The sequence below is a fragment of the Lissotriton helveticus genome, chromosome 2_1, assembly GCF_964261635.1.
Source record: "Lissotriton helveticus chromosome 2_1, aLisHel1.1, whole genome shotgun sequence".
In the NCBI taxonomy this organism is placed as follows: Eukaryota; Metazoa; Chordata; class Amphibia; order Caudata; family Salamandridae; genus Lissotriton; species Lissotriton helveticus.
The window spans coordinates 107,644,753-107,671,323 of record NC_136059.1 but is presented as its reverse complement, the minus strand read 5'-3'; the positions used below and the strand labels follow the sequence as shown (position 1 = coordinate 107,671,323).

The window sequence follows — 26,571 nt, the reverse complement described above, 5'->3', positions numbered from 1 at the left end:
ACCTATGGGCAGGGTACATTGTATGTGAAAGGTAGGACATGCCCTGGTGTGTGTGGCATGTCCTGATAGTGCATTACAACCACTTTCGTTTTTTTTCACTATTGTTTAATTATAACATCTTATAATCCAAACTGACCCAGGGAACAAGGTAGAAAAACGGGTTTAGTATGCCTGAACTCAGAATGTTCATACATCTTTTAGTGTGGGTAATTTTTACATTCTGTGTTTAAAAATACCACTTTTATAAAGTAGGTATTTTCTTGCCTAACCATCCAGTATGCCTCTGCTAGGTTTGTGCATTACATGTCTGGTGTGCGAGTGACAGGGGGCAGGAGAGGGCTTTGGCTCCAGCAGTCTGAAGAGTCAGGGCTGGGCTCAATAGGACCTGGGTTGAATAGAGAGTAGGAGGGGAGATTTCCTTTCACTTGCCTGAGCCTACATTGAATAGAGAGTAGGGCAGGAGATTTCTTTTCTGCTACCTGGGCCAGGTCTGCTTTCAACAATGCTGTCTCCAGCTCCTGCCAGGAAGCTGCACCAGGGACGACAGAACTGGTTTTGACTAGGTACAGATACTCCCTGCCTTCAGAGAACTAAGGGTTTAGTAGTATAAATATTGGGGCCCTGACCCCAGAACTTTAGATCACTTCTGGGACTCGAGACAAAACTTTACCAAGGAGAGAAACCAAGGAAGCTGAAAGAGGAGACTGCCCCTGCTCTGGTTACCGTTTGGGGTTGGCCTGCAGTGGCGACTTATTGCCAAGGAAAGGAGAAAAGGACCTTTGTGGGTACTTTATCATCTTGAGGAAGATCTCCAAGGGCTTGAAGCTGAGCTTGCCTCCTGTTCTGAAGTCTTAGGGACACAAAGACTTCACCACCAGCTCCCCTAAATTTCCTTGCTTGGAATTCTTCCTGCAGAGAGGTGTCTGCTGTTGTTTTAGGACCTCTAGAGACTGCAGGTCGCTGGGAGCTGAAAGCACGAGGCAACGAGGAGAAGCGTGTCACCGCTGCAGCTGTCGCATCGCCAAAAAAGCATGCAGCCACTGCAGCTGTTTGCCGTCGCATCGCTGAGGAAGCGTGGCACATCGCCGGAGAAGCGTGTCGCCGCCGCAGAGGTTGCCGTCGCATCACACGTGAAGCGCGTTGCAGGGCCTGTTGAGGCTTAAGAAACCACTGATTTCACCACACGGCCGTCGGGCGTGCACTCATCGTATCTAATTTGTCGCATCACATCAAAGACGCCATCTTGTCGCATTTCACCGGATTGCTGCATCGCATTGAGGTGCCATCTTGTTGCATCGTAACCGGAACGCAGTAAGAAACAGACGCATCCCCTCCTCTCCGGTAAGGAACAGACGCATCACCTCCCCTGTGCTGCAGTAAGGACCCGACGCATCACCTCTACCGAATCAAGGAACTGACGCATCACCTTCCCTGAAACCCTTTTATTTGTTTTGCGTAACGCATCCAAGGTACTTTAAGAGTAAAGTGTCGCAGTTACCATCTACATTGAATTAAGCTATTTCTACCAAATGAAAGTCATAGTTTTTAAATACTGTATTGTGGATTTTTGTCATTTGGTCTTGTGTTAAATCTAGATAAAGATTATTTTTTTTTTCTAAACTGGTGTGGTGTCCATCTGTAGTCTTTTCACTGTATTGCTGTATGTGTTCACAAATGCTTGACTCACTGCCTCTGAGATAAGCCTGTCTGCTCATTCCAAGCTACCAAGGGGGTGAGTAGGGGTATTTTAGGAGTGTATCCTAATTTCACTGACTAGAAGCAAGGGTCCCTATTTGGACAAAAGTGCAGACCATTGCCAACTAGAGACCCTCATTTCTAACAACAATCAACAACCTAAGCTGGCCACGCATATCCTTCTAAATGCATGCCTCTCGGGAAATTGATTTTATACTGCTATTCAGTCACTTTTCCCATCAGTTTCATAACTATGCTACACTATTGATGTGAATTACCACCATCTAGGACCTTACGTCAGTCATTCCTCTGTGAGTCCAACCCACGGTGGACCACACCTGAAGACCTTTCTTGCATTAATTCTGGTAGGTTCACAGTCAGCTATCATGCTGCTCCTTCCCCATGTCTAACACACCATTTTAAAACCCACCCATTTCTAATTGTGCAGGCTGTCCCGTGTATCGCTATATCACCTTGTCCTTAGGAAGACCTGCCATGCTTATTAGTCAGTCACGCACCCCACTGGTGCTCCTGATAATCCTGACCTTACTTTCTCCGCTCCACTTGAAATGTAAATGTAAATCCCAAGTGGTGTGGAGCTTTATGTACCAAGTGATGGATGTCCTTTGAATGACCAGTTTCAGCAAATCTGTACAGCACTGTATACATTTTGTTCATATTTAGCACTTATTTGGCACCTTTTTGCACCATATCACTTGTACCATTGGAACAAATTATGTGTTTAGGAACTTTGACAGCCTTCTAAATTTTATTTTGACCCCACAAAGTGCAAAAGAATATATTGACTTATCCTTAAATACAGACTATGATTGATTTCAAATTTGGTGTGGGTTTTGTTTATGGTGTTTGTCCTTTCTTCTCTCCCCTTTTCATTGATTATTACTGAAAGGTTGGAGTATTGTTACTTATTGTTGTTTGTTTTTTAGTTATTATTCAGTAAACCAAATAATAATTCTGTACCCGACAGAACCACCTTTTCCACATTCTTGTACACCCAGGTTCTGAGGGGCACTGGGTCACCTCATTACACTAGATGTCCATTAACAGGCTGGATACAAACTATTGCTAAAGCAATGTTGAACAAATATATGCCATAGGACCGTGTCATAAAAATCAAACATATAATGCATAAACCCTATAAAATTATTTGTGAATGTATTATGACCCCACAGCAAGTGAACTCATGTAGGGGGTTTCAAAACGGACCTAGGAATTGCACACGCTCGTGCGTGTGCTTTTTCTTTTCTCCTACGCTATTAGCCTTTGTGTGCGTCTTTTTAACAAGGAGAGAACGCCATTGGCCAAAGGCGGGTGCATTGCTCCGCCCATGGCCTATTGTTGTCGGTTACCCGCACCACCGCCATGTGGTTTCAATTATCGTGCCCAGACACGGGCGCGATAACTGAAACCACATGGCTCGATGCAGCGCGTGTGGGCTTGTTCATTTTTGGTTCCATTTCACAGGGAAGCAACTAAATGAAAGAAGGAAAGAGAGGTTGTGAACCGTTTCTTCAAGTCACGGTTTTCAGTAATTTATTTCGTAGGCACTCTTTGTTCCCCTCAGCACTGCACTCATGTGTACTTGTGAATCATGCAACGGAGACAGGAGAGATAAAACGATTTTTTTAGAATCGAAGTTACCGGGAGAAGAAACTACTCCGACGACCGTGAAGGCAGGCAGTGAGTTTAGAGGAGATAGAAAGCGAGACAGAGAGACTGCATGCATACATAGAAGGAGATCAAAGCCCGGGTCGGTAACTAGGACCCACTGACCTGAAGCAGACTCACTACACTAACATCGGAGAAGAGTGGTACCCAGCGATCCGGGTAAAGAGTCCAGCCTTCAAGGTAAGGGGGGTGCGGGCCGGGGGGGCAGAAGGAGGATGTCCTGCAAAAGGCGACTTTTTGGTGCAAGTTGCTCATGCCACATCACTGTGCTTCCGTGCATTGCCCAGTGGCCTACCCAGGGCTATAAGTGGGCCGGGTCCAGCCGGCAGTTCTTAAAAGCAGGCGCCGAGATGGGTCTCTATCGGGCTCTTCATTTTTGCCAACACCCACGGGTTGAAAGAAAAATCTTACCTCTGCAGCAGCACCACCCTTCACTGCTTTTGAGGTAATGTTCAAGGGACTCTGTATAGTTCTTTCAGTCTCATCATTTCAGACCTGAAGCATTTTCAATATTATATAGAGCAAAGCCATAGTTGTTGCTTATTTATTTTTTGCAACTAACAACCATTTACAAACGTAATAGTGCTGGCTTGTTGTAGGTTTAATGTTACTTGTTTTATCATATATCTGGATGCAGTGACAGAAATAGCAAAATACCAGTCGGACGGCACACTGTGCAAAGCACAGATATTTTAGCTTATGGAAATGGAATAGGATTTATAAACGCATGGCTGCCCGTAAGCTTCCCAGCGCTGGTGAGTGTGCTAAATGAAGAAAATAAGAAGGATTTAAGGAAATAACCAAGTTTTCATCAGTTTACGGAAAGGCAGATGTTTGGCTGTGCCCGAATGGCAGGTGGTAACGAGTTCCACAGTTTGGAGGCCTTATAAGAAAAATGACGTCCCCCCGATCGGGCTCTCTTGATCCTGGGCATAGAAGCCAGGTGAAGATGAATGGATCTAAGGGCTCTATTAGTTTTGTAGGACACAATAAGATCCTTAATGTCATCAGTCACGCCCCTTTGAGAGACCTTAAACTTTTTGACTACCACTTACAGCCCTGGGCCCACCAACCACGGGCAGACCCACTCACTGACCCCGGGGCCCAATGAAGAAAGTTGAGTTCACACTGTGACGGGGATAAGCCTACCCAAGTTGGCATTTTTCACCGGGAGGAAATGAGCTCAATGCCCTTTTGGACTCAGTTTGAGCTGCCATCTTGTTAATATTAAACGAGCCCATTTGCAGGCAGGCAGGTTCAAGCATATGAACGTGGTCCGTCAGAGCCTTGCTTCCTGCGCGACGGTGTACTGCGCGCGCCCCCGGAGAGGCAATTCTGTTCCTTGCCCTTTGAACTGCGTCATTGATTACACTGTGACTAGAGGCTTTTTTTTGACAAAACTTAAAGAAAAATCAGCATATGTTTGTGAAAACTTACAGCGTTGCGAATGAATGACTGACAATTGAGAGACTACGAGTACCATGATGCAAAGCGTGAAGTGAATCTAAAGGGGGCTGCACCTGCCCAACCCGAAAAGCGTGTGGTCTGGTCTGCCATTGCTTTGCATCAGTTTAATTTCCTATGTTCTCATTGGGACGTCATTCACAGCATTATATTTACATATAGCACCTAGACACAATCCCGTTTACACAGTGCTCTGTGAAAAAAGAATTTCGCACTCAATGCTAACAAAGCGCAGCAAGGCACACAGGGAAATAAATGAAAAACTAATAGTGCTGGCTTGTTGTAGGTTTAATGTTACTTGTTTGCTTTTTTGGTGTTTTTTATAGGTTTATTCGAAATTACCATATTTTAATTCTCTGTAAATAGTAACTTATTATTCTTGGATGAAAGTTTTGATTAAACATTGAATATATTGTGTTATTAACTGTGTCATGTTGCATCTGAGATGCTAACATGGTGCAAGGATGCCTGCGTTGTGGGGAGATTGTTTTTGTACAGGAACGGGGCACCTTCCTGTACAAAAACAATTATTTGAGGTGATTTCCTCTTCCAAAGTGTGCTGTAGAATGCATCACACATTGAAAGAGGAAACAAATGAGGAGAAATGAAACCATTTCTCCTTGTTGCACCTCGTTACGACACGTGAAGGGTGGCGTAGCATTCTGACTAGGGGTGGGCGGAAGTCGTGTAATGGACTTTCGTGGAGAGGCACGGATATTGAACCAATATCCGTGCCTCTCGGCATATTTCTGTTATGCGACGCCTGCCCGCCCGCCGCCTGCCTCCCGCCAGCCCCCCGCTTCCCGCCCGCCTTATTAAATTCTATTTAAAAGCCTGAAATGAAACTTGAATAAAACTTACCTTATTGCTGCCGCATCCTTCCCCATCGCGTCTTCATCTGGAAACTGCGCATGCGCGGGAGCCTGCGCATGCGCATTACTCGCCAGGACTGCACATTCAGAGGCTTCCGCGCATGTGCAGTTTCCAAGATGAAGCCGCGATGGGGAAGGTTGCGGCGGCAATAAGGTAAGTTTTATCCAACTTTCATTTCAGGCTTTTAAATAGAATTTAATAAGGCGGGCAGGAGGCGGGCGTGTGGTTGGAGGGGCGGCCAACTTCCGTTCTGCCCCCGAATGTGCGGAAATTTGCCACAAATTTCCGCCCTCTTTGCGCAAGGGCAAATCTCCGCACATTCCGTGGGTGGAATGGAGATGTCCGCCCACCCCTAATTCTGACGCATTTCCAGATTTACGATTTCTCGTAAATCTGGAAATGCATCAGTGGACATGGGTGTGGTGTGGGAACACTCACAGCAACACCCATGTCACGCCCCTAACATGCAGTGTTGCGTGAACAGGAGCGATATTTACAAGCACATGTAAAGTCACACAGAGTGACTTTACCTGTGCTTGTAAATTTCACTCAGAAGGCTGCGCCACCGGTTCATCACACAACGTGATGGACCGGCGGCGCAAGGGGCTTGTAAATCTGCCCTAACATCTTTTGCACCCCTCCCGGACACCTCGATTGGTAGAAAGTGGTTCTGACAGCTTGCCAGGTGGCACAGACCATGGTTAGTCTGGCACACATGTTGCTTGGGATGACCAGATTGAAAACTCATAAAAGATCCAGGAGTGAGGCATGGGTGGAAGAAGGAGTCTGCTGTGGGGCCAGTGGTGTTCTGCAACTAGTCTCAACACCGGAAGTGGGTAGGGTTCAAGATAACATCTCACTTCATTCTGTTTGTAGTTTTTTTCGTTATCTATGTTCCTTTGACACACACTGAACTGTTACTGAGTAATTACATTTAATGGTTGTTATTTTTCTTCATAGTGCGAATGCTGCTGACAGAGGTTTTCACCCACTCAAAAGAGATCAAAACATTGTTCCAAACGTATCAGTTTCCCAAGATCTCAGTAAGTTTCCAGCAAGAAATCCGAGATTTCAGCTCTTGCAAAATGAGCCCAAGGCAAGGAGGGTGGAGCGTTCTGTACAGGACGAACTGTTATTGTTGAAAGAGAATATATTGTGCTGCATTAAAACAACTCTGGTGTTTATTGGTGTCATCCAACCCATTTGGCAGGTCATCCAGTGATTAAAAACACATGCACTTCTGTAAGGCAGAGCAGCAGATGCACGCGGGCAAACATGTTCTTTGGTGTGCTGAGTCCATGAACTCATGCACTCGTCCTGTGTGACGCCAGAGACTTCGGCGGGACATCAGACGTGATCGGGCCATGCCCAGGGTGCGCTGCCATCATACTGATGGGCACTGCTACACTAAGGCACTCATTCTGGGATATGCAGTAAACCTGGGCTCTGGCATGAACAGTATTTTCACCTAGTTCTGGATTCCTAGTTGTTTGCAAAGCAGAGCTTAATTTGAGCGGGTGGTTTCCGGTGCTCAGCAACGGCACTTAGGCCTTCATTTACAGGGATTTGGAGTAGGGCCCCACAGCAAGTCACCTTGCTGTGGTGCCCTGCACCAAAGTGAAAGAACAGTACTGCACCTTATTTATGCAATACGCTTCATTCCTGCCCTTTCTGCCTGTGCTGGTGCCGTATCGGTTGCCTAGCGCCATCGTAGGCACCTTTGCACCGTGGTGCAAGAGTGCCTGTGTTGTCGACAGGATGGTTTTTGTGCAGAAAGGGGCATCTTCCTGCACAAAAACAATCCTAACAGACATTTTCCTCTTTCTATTCTGCAGGACACATACAAAGAGGAAAAAAATGAGGAGAATTAAAGTTATTTCTCTTCCTTATGCCTCACCTCGGGAGGTGTAAGGATCCGGCGCTTCCCCACGTTCACATGAAATTTTAAATCTGGGGCAGCGTCAAATTCCATTGGTGTTGCGTGGGAAACCCACCACAACTTCCGTGGAATGCCTCCCGAGCACAGAGTAAGGCAGAGCAGCGATTTCCGATGCACTGCCTTACTCCATATCTATGAGGCCATCCAAAGTCATGCATGGTGGCTTTGCGTGGCCTGATAGATATGAATTTGTCATTTGCGCCGCCATAGCATTAGCAAAAAGTGTTGCTTCGGCAGCGCCAAGGTCTCTTAAATAAGCCCCATAATTCTTAGTACAGGCACTTGTGACAGTCTGCCAAATATGGTCGCTATCTGCCACATCTGGACATGAGCACAAGAAGTGTTTTAATCAATTTAATATATATTAACAAACACTAAAGCGTGCCACCCAAGCCATTCTTATGGATTTGGAGGGGATGTATGACGTTACAACGCATACTTTTACAACGCCTACCTTTACAACGCGGTTTTTACCACGCATACCATTACAACGCATAATGCTTTTAGGCGCTGGATAGTGAATAGTTTAATTTACTATTCCAACTCCAGTCCCCGTGGATAGTAGGGAAGGTTATTGGATAGTAAATTAACCTATTCCCTATCCTAGAGCGCGCCCCAGAGCAATGCGTTGTAATAGTTTGCGTTGTAAAAATTGTGTTGTAATGGTAGGTCGTTGTAAAAGTTTCGTTGTAAACGTTGTTCACCATTTGGAGGCCTTGAGTAGTCTGAATTGTCACACTTGTAGGAATGTGATGGTTAGTAGTTGCATTGGTACTGTCACTGGCAGTGCTAGCAGTAGCAATGAATGGTGCAAGCTGCAGGTGTCCTCCTGATGAGGGCCTCAGCACTTATTGTTTTACAAATAACCAACTGGTAGAAAGTTCACGATGAGCAGTAATTTTCCCCCGCACCAATTTCAAGACATGTATGTGTGGAGAAAACACTTTGTTATAGAGAAACTGCATGGGTTTACATTTCGGGAAAAACAATTTCTAGCGTCATCACTGTACCAACCTGAAAATCGCAGACCAGGTCGAAAACAAGCAAAGTACGGTAACCGTTTGTCCGTCGGGCAATTCTAACACCTAGTAATTCCGAGATTCTTGGAATGAGGGCCTACCATGACTTGGAAAGGATTATTAGAGAACATTAAAGTACATAGTTTCAAGTAGCTCCTTACGTTTGACAGAGGTACACAGTTCATATTCGTACTCTAGATTAGTGTTTTTTTAACTGTTTGACTGCTATGGACCCCCACTTCATTATTAGTGAAATTTGGGGATCCCCACATAGGGCCATATGTATCAACATTCCGTTTTGCAATTCCTAACTAGCGATTTTTAAGGATTCGCTATTTAGAAATCGCAAAATGGTATGTATGTAGAAATTCGCTTCTTTTTAGCGAATTTCTTGAAATTCCTTAATTGCGATTAGCAAATTGCTAATCGCAATTAAGGAATCATTTCCCATTTATTTTTATGGGCCAGGAGGCCCATAGGAATGAAGGGGAAATGTGGGATTCACAATTTCCTAATCGCAAATTGAGAATATTTTCAAGGGTGCAGGGGTGTCCAAAGGACACCCTGTTGAACCCCTGAAATCTGCATGGGTGCACATATGGCGCACATACATGCCCTAAGGGCATGTATGTGCGTCACATGGCACTTTGAAAATTGAAAAAATATGCATTTTGAAAGGAATTCGCAACTTACCACCAACTAGAAGTTGGTGGTAATTTGCGATTCCTTAAGGCCAATTTGCAATTTTTTTTAGCTTCTTACATTGCATTTAAGGAATTGAAAAATTTGCGATTCCTTAAATGCAATCGCAAGATAAGGAATCGCATAGTTTGCGATTCCTTATTTTTCAAGCATATTTCGTTAATGCATACCATTAGTCCAAATTGCATTCGCAAGTGCCAAAATTCTGCGAATTTCGGCGTTTGCGAAATCAATTTGGCTTGATACATATGGCCCTTAATCATTATTGAAACCCGGGAAGTCATTACTGGAAGCCGGTGACCCCGGCCCAAGCATTTTTGAAGATTTGAACCACATAAGAATACTCAAAAAATACAGAAAGAACCATTCCTGAAACAAACACACATATTTATGAAATATTTAATTCACAAAAAAAATCAAAAAAATTATTTAAAAAATATTTCAATGGGAAGTTTCAAAATTGAATTGAGGCCGCTCATCATCGATACTATATTCTGTTTGATGCACTTGCACTACTTCCACAAATCAATCTGAAGATGCTACCTTCATTTTTAGTCTCCAATTTCAAATTCCTTCACATTTACAAAATATTTTTACATTTTCAATTGTACTTCTTTATTTATGTACACATTATTTACATGTTAACATGACTTAATTTTCTAAGCAGTTGCGGACCCCCTGGGTAGGGTATGCGGACCACCAGGAAGTTGCAGGACCATAGGTGCATGGCAAATGGTGCACAGTTGTTTGAAAAATGCCCTTTTCTACTGCAGCATGTGCTGCAGCCCTTTTCCTAGCTGCAGCAGAAGTTGCAGTAGAAAAAGGCATTGTACGACCACCTACATAGTGGTAGTATCATAGTTGGGGAGGTGGAACCATCGACTCCTTGTCAGTTGGTCACCTGCCTCCAACGATAGTGGTCGGACGCTCATCCGACCGCCATCGTAATAAGGCCCTAAGAGATGATTTTAACTTTCAGCATCAGGCCTCATGGGTAATTTAGTTGCACTACATAAGTCCTTATTCATTGACTGATTGACTGATATATGAGATATAATGACTGGTATTTTTATTCTTTTTTTACATTGATACTGTTTGCCATTTCGAGTATATATCTTATCATGACTAGTGTGATACATATTTGTTACAATATTTGAGGGTGTAAGAAACATGGTTGGACCCATATATTACTAGGTGAGTTCCCTGGCACGTCTGTTTTTCTCCAAACACTGTTTTGTCCTATTTGAATTGCCATAGCAGAGGTCTGAGAAACCTTTTCATTATCCCTTCATCCACAGAGAAAATTATACACCTACATCTTTGGGGGATTTTGGAATTTGGCCATTTGTGCTCGAAAAGGTGGGTGGGGGTACATAACAGGAGGAAAAGTTTCAATTTCTTTAGTAGAGGGAGCTGGGTAAAAGCCATATTGTTTTTTATGCTGTGTAATCCTTGACGTTCAGATTAGCGTCAAAGGCTAATCCGCGTGATTTAGAAAGGATAGCCAATAATGAGAGTTACTTTTCATCTTATGTTTGATTTCAACATTGAAATCGAAATAGGCCTCAATGTAGTAATAAATGCGCTTGGTTCTTATGTTGAGGTGAGTAGAAAGGTCCCCAGATCCTTACAATTCAGCTCTGAGAGCCAGACTTCAGTTCTTCTTTGCAGTCACTGGCACTTGGCACACATTCTGTCTTGGTGGCATTCAGTTCGAGGTAGGTCTTGGACATTCATGCTTGACTTACAGTATAGCAGTCCTTCAGTGGATGCATTTTGTACACTGAGAAGACTTTGAGGCGCGGCTGTGTAGCATCGACATACTGGTGAAGCCTGATATCTTTGCGGCAGCAGGGCTTGCCGTGGCTTTTAAGGGTTCCAAATACACACGGGCAAGACAAACCAGCCTTGATAGATTCAAACTGATTGGATCCTGTGAGACTCAACTGGACCAGCTTTGATCCCAAATCATGATATGAGCAGTTGGAAGACAACGCTTTATGAGCTCATTCGGTATGTTAGGGCCTCAAGTGGGCCTCAATGGTTGAGGGTGTTGGATGCTGTGTAGAGAGCCAGCCGAACAAAGAGGCAGTAAAGATGATTGGGCACCATCAACCATCTGAATGGATGCTGCTGCTGTCTGACGCTGCAATCATGGGCTGGAGTGGGAGTCGCGCAGGAGCATCGCAGTTGATCTTTTTGTGCAGCTGTTGGCGAAAGATTGATGAATGACCGCTCCCATGATAGGCAAATGTTTATCGGAGGATAAGTTGCAGGGTCCTAGGTGTCCAGGTTTGTCTTCCTCGTGTGGGAGGGATGTGGAGAGGCCTGAGGGCTTTAGCCTCTTCTCTCAAGATGGTGTGGTACCTTTGTTTACAGAGAGCCCTTTAAAGATTGGAGAAGTCTTTCCAGAATGCCAGCACATGATCGAATGTGTTCACATGAGAAGTCTACACTGTGGTTTCTGATCTTGACATTCGTGACTTTGAGGAATAATTTGATTGCTGTTCACTTCCTGGAATGTTGGTGTTTTGAGTCTAGTGTTTCTAAACTGCATAGAATTTCATGATTCACATATTTGCCTCTCGAAAACAATAATGTTCCACAGTAAGAAGGCAGACATTGAAGATTCTCTCCAGTGCCTCTGAACATAATAATAGAAATAATGATAGGAATAACAATGATGTTGATGAGACACTTCCAATAAACACCACACAACCCCCTCACCTCTTCAATGGGCTTTTATCCCTCTCTTGAAGGAACATGTTATGATCATGTGACTATGAGGATCTATTTTTCTGTAAGGCCACCTTTTTATATCAGGCTTTTTCTTCTGCATCTCCCAAAGTAACTAACTCTAATGGTTACAAACTTCAATGGTAACAAAGGCCGTGCCTCGGTCACTCCACAGTGAATTCTGAGCACTGACCGCAGAGCTCGGAAGACATGCGCAGCTCTTCGGGGCTCACAGTAACATCTTTTTAAATCATTAGGCAACATTTCTAATTAATGCCAATCATGTTTTGCATGTGTTCCTAGTTTAATTTGGTTACTATGTGTTTTGTTCATTTACGGAAGTGAGTCACTTATTGTTTATTGGGACACTGAACATTTTGAAATGGGCAGTCAAACCTTTCAAATTAAATGAATATGTTTTTTTTCTGCAAGACAGGTCATATTTCCTCTCAAGATCTGCAATTAGACATCTACTGCGCTTCTTCGCAAGTACTGCATGTCTCTTTACTCCACTACCAAACACTCCCTGTCCCTTTAACTCGCTCTTGTAGGGTCCTGCTTGCTCCATTGGAGACTGTTTTCTATGTTTCTATTTCTTTTTGCTTTGTTTGTTTCTCTCTCTCTTGCTCTCGGGAAATGTCTGATGCAAAAAGTAAGTGCCAGTGGCCCCCACTGGCAACCATCGGCTCAAATTAAGCACTGCTCCTCTCTCCAAAACCATCTGAAGAGCTGGGCCCTAAACTTGGCCAACATCCCTACAACCAAAGACGAGCATTTAAAAGCAAGGCAAGTCTCTCCAGTAGGGGCAGTCTTCCCTGCATGGACCACATATATTTAATTGAGTGTCCCATTACACTGCAAAGGCAGACCCCTCACACCAGTCAGCACTAGAGTAAGCCAGCTGAAAGCCTAGATTGAGTGCAGACCGTGACCTTACATATTGCAGTTTATATCCAAACTGCGTAAATTTACGCTAATGTGCGTTACATTGTTTTTTCCCCTTTCCCATGTAGAGTATGCATGTATGAAGTCACGGAAGTGAACCGCGCTTCCACCATTTTGCAACCGCTCCAACTCTTCCGTATGATTACCGCACATTCCCAAGGATACCGGGATCCAGTTGAGGCTTGTTTTACCTGGGGATGGCGGTACTGGAAAAACTCTGGGTCTCAATATATTTTGGTGTAGGGCATCGCCGCAAGCCTTCCTGCTGTGCTGCCCTATGTCAAAAGAAAAGGGCTGGAAATATCTATTATATACGGCGCATTCCTGTCCTCTTTCACAGTGGTGGCGCACAAATGGCTGCCATGAGCCAACACAGGCACCCTTGCACCGCGGTGCAAGAGTGTCTGCTTCGAAATCAGGTTGTTTTGTGGGGGAAGGGACACCTTCCTTGCACCTTCCTTTCCAAAAACAACCCTTATGCCACCCTTCTGGAGACGTAGGCTTTTGACGCATTCCCAGGTGTACAGCATGCTGTAAATCTGGGTATGTGTCAAATTCCATGGCACCCGCCTTCCTGTCAGTTGTGAGGCAACGCAGTGACTTGTGCTGCGTTGCCTTACACCATATCTACGAGGCCAAGAAAAGCCATGCAGGGTAGCTTTACGTTGCCTCGTAGAGATAGGTAAGCCCAGTGCATCGCCGAATGTCATTTAAAGTGACGTTCCGGCGGCACAATTGGCTTGTAAATAAGGCCCTATGTTTGCGGGACATTGCTTGGCTGGTGAACTTCCAAAGACATCCAGTGGCAAATGATGGGGCAGATAATTGCAGTGAATGATGTTGAATACCTAGGAAGATGACAGAGACATCTACTAGAATATCATGGTTACTGTGGACACTTGGCGGCAGCGAGGGGCATGCTATGTGGATACCTGGGCACATGATGGGATTCACTGGCATATAATGGCACATACATGGGCAGTGACTGCACCTGAGAACATGGCAGCAATAACAGGTGAGTGAAGGAGATGCAGGGGAACATGATGGCACTGATGGGCACACACATGACCACCTCACATACAGTAACAAGATTCATGGATAAATAAGGAGTAGTTTATGGAAATGTTCAGCTGACACCTGGACAAGTTTACGTGTGAGCCAACGACATCTTCTACTGATGGCTTTATTTCGAGATGGGGGGTTATTTCCAGTGCAAAGACGGCCGGGTACAAATGAGGTTTGCAAAATATATGAGGCGTGTCCTATGCACCACATTGTAACTTTTGTGGTACACAGTGGGCAGAACATGTGCAAACGGTTTTTGAGGCTGGTCTGTCCTACGTGTAGAAATTATGAAACACTGCACAGATCCTTCAGGGTAAATGACAGAGCCAGATTATATTCTACACTCCTGCCTCTCACACCTCCTCTTCCATCACACTGGTTGGCGCTTCACTCCAAGAAAAGATAGGAGGACCTCTCTTGGGAGTCCCGTCTGACACCAAAACACTTTCCACATAGGATCACAGCGAATACAAAACTCTGCAACCAAGCACTTCCCCATGGTGGGGCTACCTGCCCGAAAATTAGCTTTGGCACCCCAAAAGCGAGCATGAAGTATATATATATATATATATATATATATATATATATATATATATATATATATATATATATATATATATATATATATATATATATATATATATATATATATATATATATATATATATATATATATATATATATATATATATTCCTCCCTACTTGTCCTGTAGCTGCAGGATCGCACACAACGGGGCATTTATGAACCCTCCGGTTTTTCTTGCCTCATGCTGCTTGCCTTTGATGGCAAGCCGACGCGTTTCGAGGCTCTGCGCCTCTTCTTCCTAGGCTGGGACAAAGGAATTAATGCTTAGTGATGAATGTAATGTCACGGGGGCACGAGAAATAAAAGAAGGAACAACAAGGAGGTGAGCTCTCAGTTTCCTTTGTCCCAGCCTAGGAAGAAGAGGCGCAGAGCCTCGAAACACGTCGGCTTGCCATCAATGTGGGGGCAAATCAAAGGCAAGCAGCATGAGGCAAGAAAAACCAGAGCGTTCACAAATGCCCCGTTGTGTGCGATCCTGCAGCTACAGGACAAGTAGGGAGGAATATATATATATATATATATACTACAATGCAATGCAGGACATGTGCTATCCTGCGGACGCTTCAATATGTATTTATGTAATTATTTTGATACTTTTTTATAGCACGAACATGACCCTTGTGGTTATCAGAGCGGTTGATGTCCAGCACTCTAGACTTCTCATGCCATCGGTGCCTGAGGCGTGAAGGTTCTTTGGTGAAGGTTATCTTCCTAAACCCAAAGGAGTGAGCTGCAGGAACACATGTGCTCCTGCTGGAGTGTTGCTATGTACAAGCCTACAAGGGTAACTTGAATAAACTGAAATATTAGCGTGTCTCCACACTTCACTTCCATAGTGCAGATATAAAAATTAATAGACATCTCCTCCTGAGGGAAGTTATGAAGAAAGATTGACTTGTTAAAACTGCAATGGTTTTTAATATCTATCGGGAAAAAAAATTAATAAGCAGAATTATTATGTACATACCTTTTGCTTGTTTTTCTTGGTCTTCAGCTAAAGTTGACTTTTTCAATTTCTTTACAACCTTTTTCATTGTCTTTATAACCTTGACCTTTTTCTTCAGTACAGGCTTGGCTGCAAAAAGTCAACCAGAAACATAAGAAGTTTTTAAACCTCGTCTTTTCCTTTTTATACAGACACATAATGCACGTAGGATGGCGTTAGGACCATGCAATATGCAAGTGTAATGTAGATTCAGGATCCATCTAACCCCCAAATGAACTGCAAATTGATAATGTTTCTCAGGATAATTGAACATGCTGTGAAATCTAAGGTCAATTAAACAGTTTTCTCATTGAGGGTCAAACGCTGGTTGTAATTTGACCTGTAAGATTACCCTGCTAAGAAAAAGCAGAGTTCATATCCTACTGATATATCTACCCGGTAGTAAATACATGTGACTCACCATAAGGACTCTGATTGGTCAATCTGGTAAACACCGGTCTCAGAGACTCATGAACTTAAACACATTAGAAAAACCAGTTCAGGTTAGAAACGCAAATAATACGTGTATTACCCTATAATTGACATTCTTAAACTTGTGCGTCCCAACTTTATCTTAATGTATAGGGCTCGCCGAAACATCACAATCAAACATTGCACCGTGTAAACTGGACATTACACTTTGGGATTTTTTAAATATAATATTTATTATCTGGCAACTGAAGTTTTTAAACTATTCTGTGATAATTCCATCTTGTTGGATGGGACCTGTTGAAATAATTTTTAAACCTTTGTTTTTAGTCGTAATTGATCTATGAGGTAAAAAAGCTATGGTTTTAATTAACTAAACAAATAACTTTACTTACTTACTTACTTACATTGTAGATTCATACAAACATCCTCAGTGAGGGTTAAATTCATAGAGCAACCAAGTAAAGCAGTGTTTAAAAAACATTAAAATCACAAAATCAATATAACAGAAAAAGATTAACAAGCATTGGCAATGGCTGCAGGGTTGGCTTGTAACTAAAAATGCCTCTTCAGTTTCTCATGAATATAGGCACAACATGTGTTAGAATAAATGCACTCAGTCACTCATCCTCACACCCATACAAACATTCATCCACCAACTGACTCATTTTTGCATACACCCAGTAATCCCACCCAAAGTAAATCAGAGAATAACTCAACAAGTATGGGGGAGATAAATTAAAAGAATAAAAGTAGAAAAAGAACACATGCCGCCACCTAAATATGCAGTCATACTGTACATAGTGTATACTTGTTTTAAAGTTCCAACATAGCTATCATGTTTACAAGTAATGTGTTGGCCAGCTTGGAGGGGTTAAAAACAATGATACACTATGCACCACAATATCATTCCAGAATGCCTGCATAGTAAACATTGCACTGGGCAGTCATCTTAGAATGCTAAAATGCATCATTTATCTCTGTTATACTGCTCCAAGGTGGCCAACATAATGCATTTAAACATGGAGGCCATCTTGGAACAGTAAAACAATGATACACTATGGAGAGTACCATTCCATGATGGCTGTCCCGTTTAGAAATAGAGGCAGCACAGGATGCAGAACACTGCAGATGAAACGAGGAACAGGTAAGTATCCCAGTAAGATAGTCTGGGGAGCCACAAGATGCTCTTAAAAGTAGAAGGAGAGAAATGGAAGAGGACCTTTTCCAGGACAAAATGGAAAACTAAAGGACTGACCACCAGCCCACTCACTGAATCGCACTCATTTTCAGGTAGACACACATATGTGATTAGGCAAAATAATGTTCTTCAAAGGGCAATAGAGCCAATGGCAGAAATGAACCTATCAACTACCCCTTACTGTATGGCATCATGGGGGAAGCACTCAAACAGACAGAAGAGGGCTGACCCAAATACCCTCTGCATATGTATATACAAGAGGAAGATTGTTAATGTTTGTATTACGTTGGCCTTTAAGGGAGCTGCACCTCCTAAGTCCTCCCTCAGAGTAGAGATGCAGAATTGATCAAAGGACGTAATTAACACCGAAATCCTTTTTGCTCATGAAAATAGAGTAAATGGCGCAAACATTTATGAAATAGTTTTATAAAATCATGTTAGAATCCACCCATGTACCTATGAAACCTGACCAGGTAGCTAACATCCAAAGTTGTTTTGTTTATGTCCTGATGATGACCCCCAGTCATGAATGTCAAAGCGCAGTTGACTCGCACAAGCTACATTTGGACTATGAATTATAGCATGGTTTAATAAATCTATTTAATAAATGTATTGATTCATGTATGATTTTGTTGTAATTTTGGTCTGGGCTTTAGCATTCTGTACTTTTTTCACTTGAGCCGTTTACAAAATGTTTATGAGCACAAAGTGTTCACTTCCACATTTAGTACACAACTTATAAAGCATGGTTGATTCTGCATTTTGATCTGCTGACTCTTATGTTCATTGCTTTACTGACATTATAAATGCATCTAACCGCGTTCCTGGGACTATGTGTGCTATTTACTTTATGCTGCATATTTAGGTTATTCCTTAAATTACTTCCCCTCATTGATTCCCGTTGAGACATTGCTGCATGTTGCTGTCTAGAGGCATTGACACAGATCCATATCAACCCACCCTCAGAGGCCTATTGGTGATGACATACGTTTTTCAATATAAGTCATGCCTACTGAGAAAGTAGATTACTTATATTTTATATCTGCACCTTAATACTGTTGTATGTATGTTAATCTTCCAATGCTTTTGTGTGCCGTAACATGTACAGTTGAATTTTATTATTGAATTGAATGCTACGTTGTTTCTATTCATGCCTAAAGATCACCAACTTCCTAATATGCATGTTAAGTTATTTTCATTTCTAATGCACTGCAGCCATTTTATTTCATGTTATACAGTTTAGGGGTGTGAGAGATTAGAGTAATTTTCATTCATGTAATTTCACAAAAAGGTAGGTATGATAACGCACACTATGTGTAATTTAAACAAAATTTAAGATACGAAATAGTGCAAAAACAAAATCAGTGAAAAACAACTGTTTGTGTTCTGTTGTTCACAGTAATTTTTACACACTGAATTGCGCATTTGCTCTAAATTTTTACAGTGAAAGGTGAGTAATTATGCAACGTTCCATGACGCATAATTGTGGGAATTTTACGTAGAAAGAGTAACAAGAAATTCCAGAAATTACGAGAAATATATTGTCATAATTTTAATTTCACTCAGACTTAGTTCAATTGCACAATATCTGCACTATTTTAAAACAAGAATCTCTGTGAAGATTGGCACAACTAAATGAGGATGTTAGAAAATAGCTGAGTCAGCTCCTCTCTGTGCCTTCTCTATCAGTTTGTCAAAGTTTTCTCATATTCTTTCTCATAAGAAGATCCTGGCACTGACTCATTAGTGAATATCCGTTAGTTTCCTGCTCAGTCACATGTTCCTGTTTCCATTCCATTGCACTGAGAAAAATTGAAAAAATATTACAAACTAACGTATGAATTTTACCATTACGTGCTCCTGCTGCTTGAACCCCTTCGCTGCGGCCGCGATTTCCCCCCTGTGCGGTAAACAAAAGAACAGGGCGGGGCCGTGACGAACCCCAGCCGTCATCCGCACACGAGCACTGCGGAGCGTGACGGCTGGGGTTCGTCACCAGCATGGGAGGGGTTAAGGTGGAAGCTTTGGTTTGGTGAAACAGCAATTGCCTTGCATTATTTTTTCTTGCATATCGAGTATTTTGCATTAAATGCATGTTAGATTTTATAGTATCCTGAGTGTTGAGTCCCACAAGGAATGGGGACAGCCAGATCACCCAACATCTCTGCGATCTCCACTGGCTTTCAGTCGAAAGAAGAATAACCTTCAAACTCCTCACCCATGTATACTAGGTCCTTCAGAACACCGGACCCACATACCTGAACAGCCGCCTCTCCTTCCACTCACCGAAAAGACAGCTCTGATCAGCCCAGCTCTCTTTGGCCACCATCCCACGTGTAAGCAAGACAAGAATGGGAGGAAAGTCCTTCTCCTACCTCGCAGCCAAAGTCTGTAACACCCTCCCCCTCTACCTCCGGCACGCCCCCACACCGCCCCAGGTCAGGACGGACCTCAAGACCTGGCTTTTAGGATGACCCTAGCACTCAACGGAGCCGTCCCTCTTCGCCCCTAGCGCCTTGAGGTTCTCACACATGAGTAGTTGTGCTTTACCAATCCCTGAATGATTGATTGATTGATTGATTGATTGATGGTCAAGAGTTATTCCAGCATTGCCTGTTCAACTGAGATGGCTCGGTAAGATGTAGGTGCTGCTTTTGTGCAGGGATTGTTATAGAAAGTGAGATGTCCACTGATGACGATGCGCATTGGATTGCAAACTAAGAAGTTTGCGGAGTTAGTGACCAATGCAAACCATTGCCTGGCTTCTCATGAAAGAAAGAGAACGTTGGATCAAAACTGATATCATTGAAACAACAAAACATGCAGCAAACAGTAAAAGAAAGAGGTCCGGGGGCCCTTAAAAGGGGGAGGCGAATGGAGGAGAGGGCAATGGAAGACCCCAGGATCTTTCTTTGCATGTGGCCAAGTTGGGCATTCAAAGCAGGATAGTCCAAAAACAGTGTTCATGTTCCCGGTCTTGCTAATCCCCCTCCCCAAATTTCAGCAGATTATGCAATACTCATATCCTGATCGAGTTTTAGGACAGCCCAAGAAGTTCCAGCAGTGTCAACAATGCCCTAATTCCAGTAGATCAGATAGGTCCTTAGTTAGACTGCCTTATTAATGGTAAATGCACCACTGGCATCAATGACAGTGGAGCTAGTGCTCTGCCTTGACACCTCCTGAGTTTCACTCATTTACTCTTTCAGGCTTGTCCATAGACACAGGGGTATTATCAACCAGCGTGCTCCCAATCACATCCCTGACCATATCTCTATCTCCCTCACACTTATCAGTGATAAGTATTCCTTATACTCAGTCCTACGTCACCTGCTCATCGGATGAGACGTGACATCCCGTGTAAATTAAATTGTAGTGCGTTTTGCACCCCTGACAGCGCTTACCTTAACGTACCCAAGCAGCGTCAGAAGGACGTTCTCGCCTTTCTATTTGAAAACACCAATTTATAAATCTACTGTGAGTTACCATACCACATCTCCAGATTGAACTGATTGCTTTCCCAAGAACAGTCCACATTGTTGTCTACAGGCACCAATAATATGGGATTAATAACATTGAGGAAACCTGTGAAAATCAAGAGTGATCCACAAAGCTGCTCAGAATACTGAAATATCCACTCAAACCAGAGGCTGAGGCAGGGATTCATCCAGTAATAGCTGATTTTCTTAAGCAGGGGGAGCCAGTACCTATTGTTAGCAGGTGTCATACTCTCATTTTGCCAATTTGGATGGTGGCTAAGCCCAGTGTGTACCGGTTCGTTTGGAGTATGCAAATTATAAATAATGAGGTCATCCCTAACTTCATTGTGGTCCCAAAACCTGCCACCATCTCGTCCTACATCTCCGTGAATGTTTAGTGTAATTTAGAAGCTTATAAAGGCGCAGGAATCAGGAGGGGTATGTCCACGCTGTTGTAGTGCAATGCCAGGGCTACATACATGTAAACCACAAAGAGTTCCATTTTCAGGAGTTTCCTGAAGCGCAGGTGATCATCATAGCTTTGCAGAGTATGGGGTAATGAGTTCCAAAGCCATGGGGCCCTACGAGAGAAGGCTTTGCCTCCCGAGTGCGATTTCTTCAAATGGGGATTAGTAAGGAGATCTTTAATACTAGAGCGCTACACTCTGCTTGGCTGGTAGGGAATGAGTTTCTAAGCTAAGTTGCTAGGTCTTTTGCCTTTTAAGGCTTTATGGACAATACAGCACACTTTGAATAGAAGCCTCTGGCAGATTTCCAGCCAGTGGAGTTGTTGAAGGAGGGGAAGGGAAGTCGTTCTGGGAGTCATATTAGTGACCAGCCACACCACCGTATTCTGTACAACCTGTAATCTATTCAGCAGAATTCATTGGCCGCGTCCAGAAGTGCATTACATTAGTCCAGGCAACTAATGACCAGTGCCTGAACTAAGGTTTTACGAACAGCTGGTGGAAGGAGGGAGAAGGCTCTGTGTAACAAGCGTAACATGTAAAAGCAGGTCCCAGATATAGCCACAAGTTGGTCCTGCATTGACAGTGTCTGATCTAAGTACACCTAAGTTTTTAAACACCATTTTAGGGATGGGCAGTACCCAAGTCAGTTGGCCACCAATCCAAGGACCAAAGTGTCTTGCATTACCGTATAACATAATCTCCATCTTACCAGCATTTAGCTGGAGGTAGTTGTCCATCATCCATGAGAAGATAGCTTTCATGCCCTCTGAAAAACGAGATTTTGTGGTTGAGGAATTTGTATTGAAAGATAAGAGCAGCTGGGTATTATCTGCATAGGAAATGGGAATGAAACTAAATTCCCTCACAATCTTAGCAAGGGGAACCCCATATATATTGACTAATGTGGGGCTTAGCACGGGACCAGAAGGAATCTACATTAATGACCTGCATACGGTCCACCAGAAAGCTTGTAAACCATTGAAGAGCACAACCACAAATTCCAATCTCCTCCAGTCTTCGCAATAAGATGTGATGAGACAGTCTCAAAAGCCTCGGATAAATCCAACAGCACTAGTAACACTGGTTTATTGCTGTCCAGAGAGCATCTGATATAACCAGATCCTGCAATCAGGGCCGACTCCGTGCTGTGCATAGGTCTAAAACCTAATTGAGAAGGGTTTAGACAACCAGTAGACTTTGTGTGCTCGGTAAGCTTTTAATTAATATATCTTTCCAATAGTTTGCTCATCAGAGGAAGAAGGGAGATGGGGCAATAGTTAGACAGAACCGATGCAGATAAATTTGCCTTTTTGCGCATCAGAATCACTTGTGCTTTCTTCCACTCTGGGGATATAGGCCCTCCCTCATTGAGAGTTTAAATAATGCGCACATGGATGGGGCAACCTGAGCAGATGGTAGGCCAGCAACCCTAGCTGGTATGATGTCGGTGGGACACCAAGACTAGGCCGAATTTAGCATTTTCTCCACAGTGTGTACTTGTAGCGGGGTAAAGCTGTCTAAGAGGAGCATCGTATTAATTATTGTAATGGGGTGAGAGTGGTTCCAGAAAATGAGGCGTAAATAGAATTTATTTGATCTTCCACGTGGGTAGGTATCATTGCATATTCCTTGAGATGGAGGGGTAGGATCATTAGCTACCGTGGGATTTGTTAAGGATTTGAGAATTTTATACAACTCTTTTGAGGAGTTTCCTGAATGACTAAGTTGGGAAGTGATATGTGTGCTTTTTTATGTTTTTGTGATTGCGTGATAAGGTTTCTTTATAGATCTGTCTCTCCATCTGAATCTGAGATGAACGCCAACGTCTTTCCAACCGTTGACATGCTGATTTCTCTTTACCTAACTTCAGGGAATACCAAGGTCTCATCTGTTTCTGAGTGGAATTATACTTTTTTAAAGGGGAGATACAATTAATAGCAGAATTTAAACCCCTGTGGTAATGCTCCAAACTAAAATGAATATCCCCTTGCTCCACGCTCAAAGTGCATGAAACCTTTCCTTTACCCCTTAGCTGCGGGGTGTTTTCCCCCCGCTGTGACGGGGGGGGAGGGGGAACGCGCGCGGCGCCGCTGTGCTGGTGACAAGCTCGGCTCGTCATGAGGCACAGCGGAGCTGCCCTCATGACGAGCTGAGCTCGTCACGACCACACCCGTTTTGGAACGTTCAGCACAGCAAGGAAATTATCCCCGAGTGCGAACGTTCCAACGGCTGTGACGAGCGCAGCTCGTCATGAGGGCAGCTCAACCGTCCCTCATGACGAGATGAGCTTGTCACTAGCACACAAGTGGTTAAAGGCTCCTGGTGTAATTTTATACCGTTGTCTCCTAAAACTATGAAGGGTAATGTTTTAGGAGGCTCCATCAGGGTTCTAGATATCTGGAAATCAATTACGGCAAAATAGTTCACTGTAGTAGACCTTTGTTCTGCCTTCTTCTCCATCCACTTACATGAAAAGAGTCAGTTCCTCTTCACGTTTTCATTCCGAGGTTTGCAGGTTTCATGGTGGAGTCTCCCTCAAGGATTTACAATGTCTCTGTCGATCTCTTGCCAAGCTTTACAAAAGGACCTGGACTCATCGGTTTTCCTCCTGGGTTTTGCTTTTGTTCAGTATGTTGATGACTTACCTTGGCATCAGTGCAAAGTAGACTCAATTTACCTTCACACTGAATTGGCCAAAAAGGCTCACAAGGCTTCAGTTCTGCCTCCCTGAGATGGATACCTTGGCTATGAAATCTAAGTGGGGTAACGGCACCTGTCACCCAATCATGTGAAAGCCATTTGTATGTTAGCCCGTCAAATGATCATTGCCCAGTAATGTACTTTCCTGGGTAGGGCTTGGTACTGAAGTCAATGGATCCCGAGCTACACCATTATGTCAAAAAGGACCCTCCCTAACCTGTGCAGTGGTCCAAAGAAGCCAAAAATGTTTATGCACATTATAAAGCTAGTCTTGACTTTGGTGCCACTTTTGAACATGCTTACTCGCAAGATGATTCTGGCACTGGCTCACTAATGAATATGGCTTGGTTTCATTCCAAGTAAGGTGTTACAATTTCCATTCACTTGTATTGAGAACAGTTGTATAAATATGTCAAGATTATTTATGGATTTTAGAAGTATATAGTCTAGCCAATTTAGGGCAGAAACTCTGGTCTGTTGAAACTGCAGTTGTCTTGCATTATTTTTGCTTCCATATCAGCTATTTTACATTAAACATATATTAGACTTTATAGACTATTCCCAGTGTTCTGTTTTGCTTTTATTCTACTAAACAGATCATACCCATCACATCTGAAATAACTTTTCTAACTTTTCTAACGAACCAATCAGGGCTATACCATTCATCAGTGACTCATTACCATTACCCAGGTAGGCCTACTAAACTGGGTGTATGCTTTCCTACAAGGTAAACATCATGTATACAGTCATAAATATAGACAAATGTACAAAACTGGTAATGGCAAAGAATATACGACTCCTCCTCAGAGGGTCTAACAAGGATTCTCACAGTGAATATCTTTTACCCCCAAGGTTTTGTCAGAGGGTGTCATAACAAATCACCTTTAGATGTCTATTGGATTTAATATATGACTTTGACAATAAATAACTCAGTTCTACTGCTTTTGCCATGACTTTTCACATTAAACACATCAGACCTATAGTTCCTGCCACAGCGTTTCCTCATGAACAAATCACGCCTATAGCATTTATACCTGACTGGTTTGTCACCGTAACAAACTATGGCCTCCTGTACTGCACGTAAACAGGCAGCTATCAGGCACAGAGTGATAAAATAACTAAATTACTGTAAGAAGGTGGAGTACTGTGTAGTGATGTTGGTCAGAGTTAACTTTGCACTACTCTCACAATACCCCAAGATTGCCGTTGGATTTACAACTATAAATCCTTAGCAAAGTCCTGGTAGAGTGGGAAAGAACAGTCATATTTTACTAGAGGAACACGTGTTAAGCATTTCGGAGTACCAACATTGATGATAAGTAATTGACAACTCAGAAAAAATCGGACACCTATTTATATATGTAAAGCAGATTTTTATATAAATTTGGACACCAAAATGAATCAAATTGGATATGTATACCCAGAGTTATGGATTTTAGCAGAAAAATAAATTCCTTGGTTCTGGGATGTTCTTTTTATCTGCCGCTGCAGGGACTAGTGCCACTAGCCCAAGGGAGTCTGGAGCTGCTGTTGGCTCTCAAAGGGGTCCCCTGTCTGGAGGAGCTATTCTTTGGTCTAGGATGAGTCGCAGTCCTGATGTTCCAGGATGGTGGTCACAGGTGCAGAGTATTCTACTGTTGGTTTGTGCAGCTCCTGTTGTTGCAGACTTGGGTCTCTTCTTTGTCCTTCTTTGCAGTCATCATAGATATGATGGTCTGATGCCACAGTTGTCCCTTAAATCCTAGATTATGGGGCATTAGGGGTGTGGGTGCAGGTAGCCTTGGGCTACTAGCCCCAGCCACTAATCGGCCCCTGAGGTGACCACATTCCTGTCTTGATGGCAGCAGCTGCGGGCCGACTGCCAGAGCACAATAAAGGCTGGGGCAGCCAGGTGGGCAACCTTTAAGCCAACTAGCTGCATGCCACATCGACCTTGACACTAGAATCATGTCAGGGTGGCACAAACAGTGCTTCAGACCCTTGTGACTCCTATGCCCTGTGTATCACTGGTACAATTTGCCAAGGACTTATATGAGGTTTAAAGTCCTTGCCAGACACTGGGGTCTGGGCAGCAGGCTCCAGTGCACTTTCAGAGTCATAACCATCAACAATGGAGCAAAACGTATGTGTGTGTAGGGGAAGGGGTGACCATACAAAAATTGCACTTTCCTACAATTACAAATATATACAAAATTACAGTTGAAAAAGCAATATTCAATCCCTCAGAAAGGGCCCAACAAGGACTATCACATAAAAGAATCTGAAACACCAAGAGTTTTGTTTTAGAAAGGGTAACCAACATGAAAACCCTTACCTACTACAATAGTCTACGAGATTTGATGTAACAGTCTACAGATTCCAACAACAATTCACCCTCAAATGCCGAAAGGCTTTAACCCCTAGAACGCGTGTGTAATTCCCCCACGGTGCGCGATTCGGACGCCCCCCGGCTGTCCGATGAACACGCCCACCATGACGTCGGATGGCCGAGGGCAATCCCACGCATGGAAAGGGTTAAAAAAAAAATCACAATAAATTGGCTAAACCTACTCCTTTGCAATAACTTTTCATAATAAACAAATCAGATCTATGTG

At 43.3% G+C, this 26,571-nt stretch overlaps 1 protein-coding gene across 2 annotated transcripts in view; it reads right to left on the bottom strand.

The window, feature by feature from the left end:
- LOC144817766 (putative carboxypeptidase X1) overlaps positions 1–26,571 on the bottom strand; it is a 268,058-nt gene that overhangs the window by 218,138 nt on the left and 23,349 nt on the right. For both annotated transcript variants that reach the window (XM_078674562.1, XM_078674563.1), the window contains exon 2: positions 15,681–15,788. In XM_078674562.1, coding sequence (XP_078530688.1) covers positions 15,681–15,788 — 108 coding nt within the window. The remainder of the gene's footprint in view (positions 1–15,680; positions 15,789–26,571) is intronic.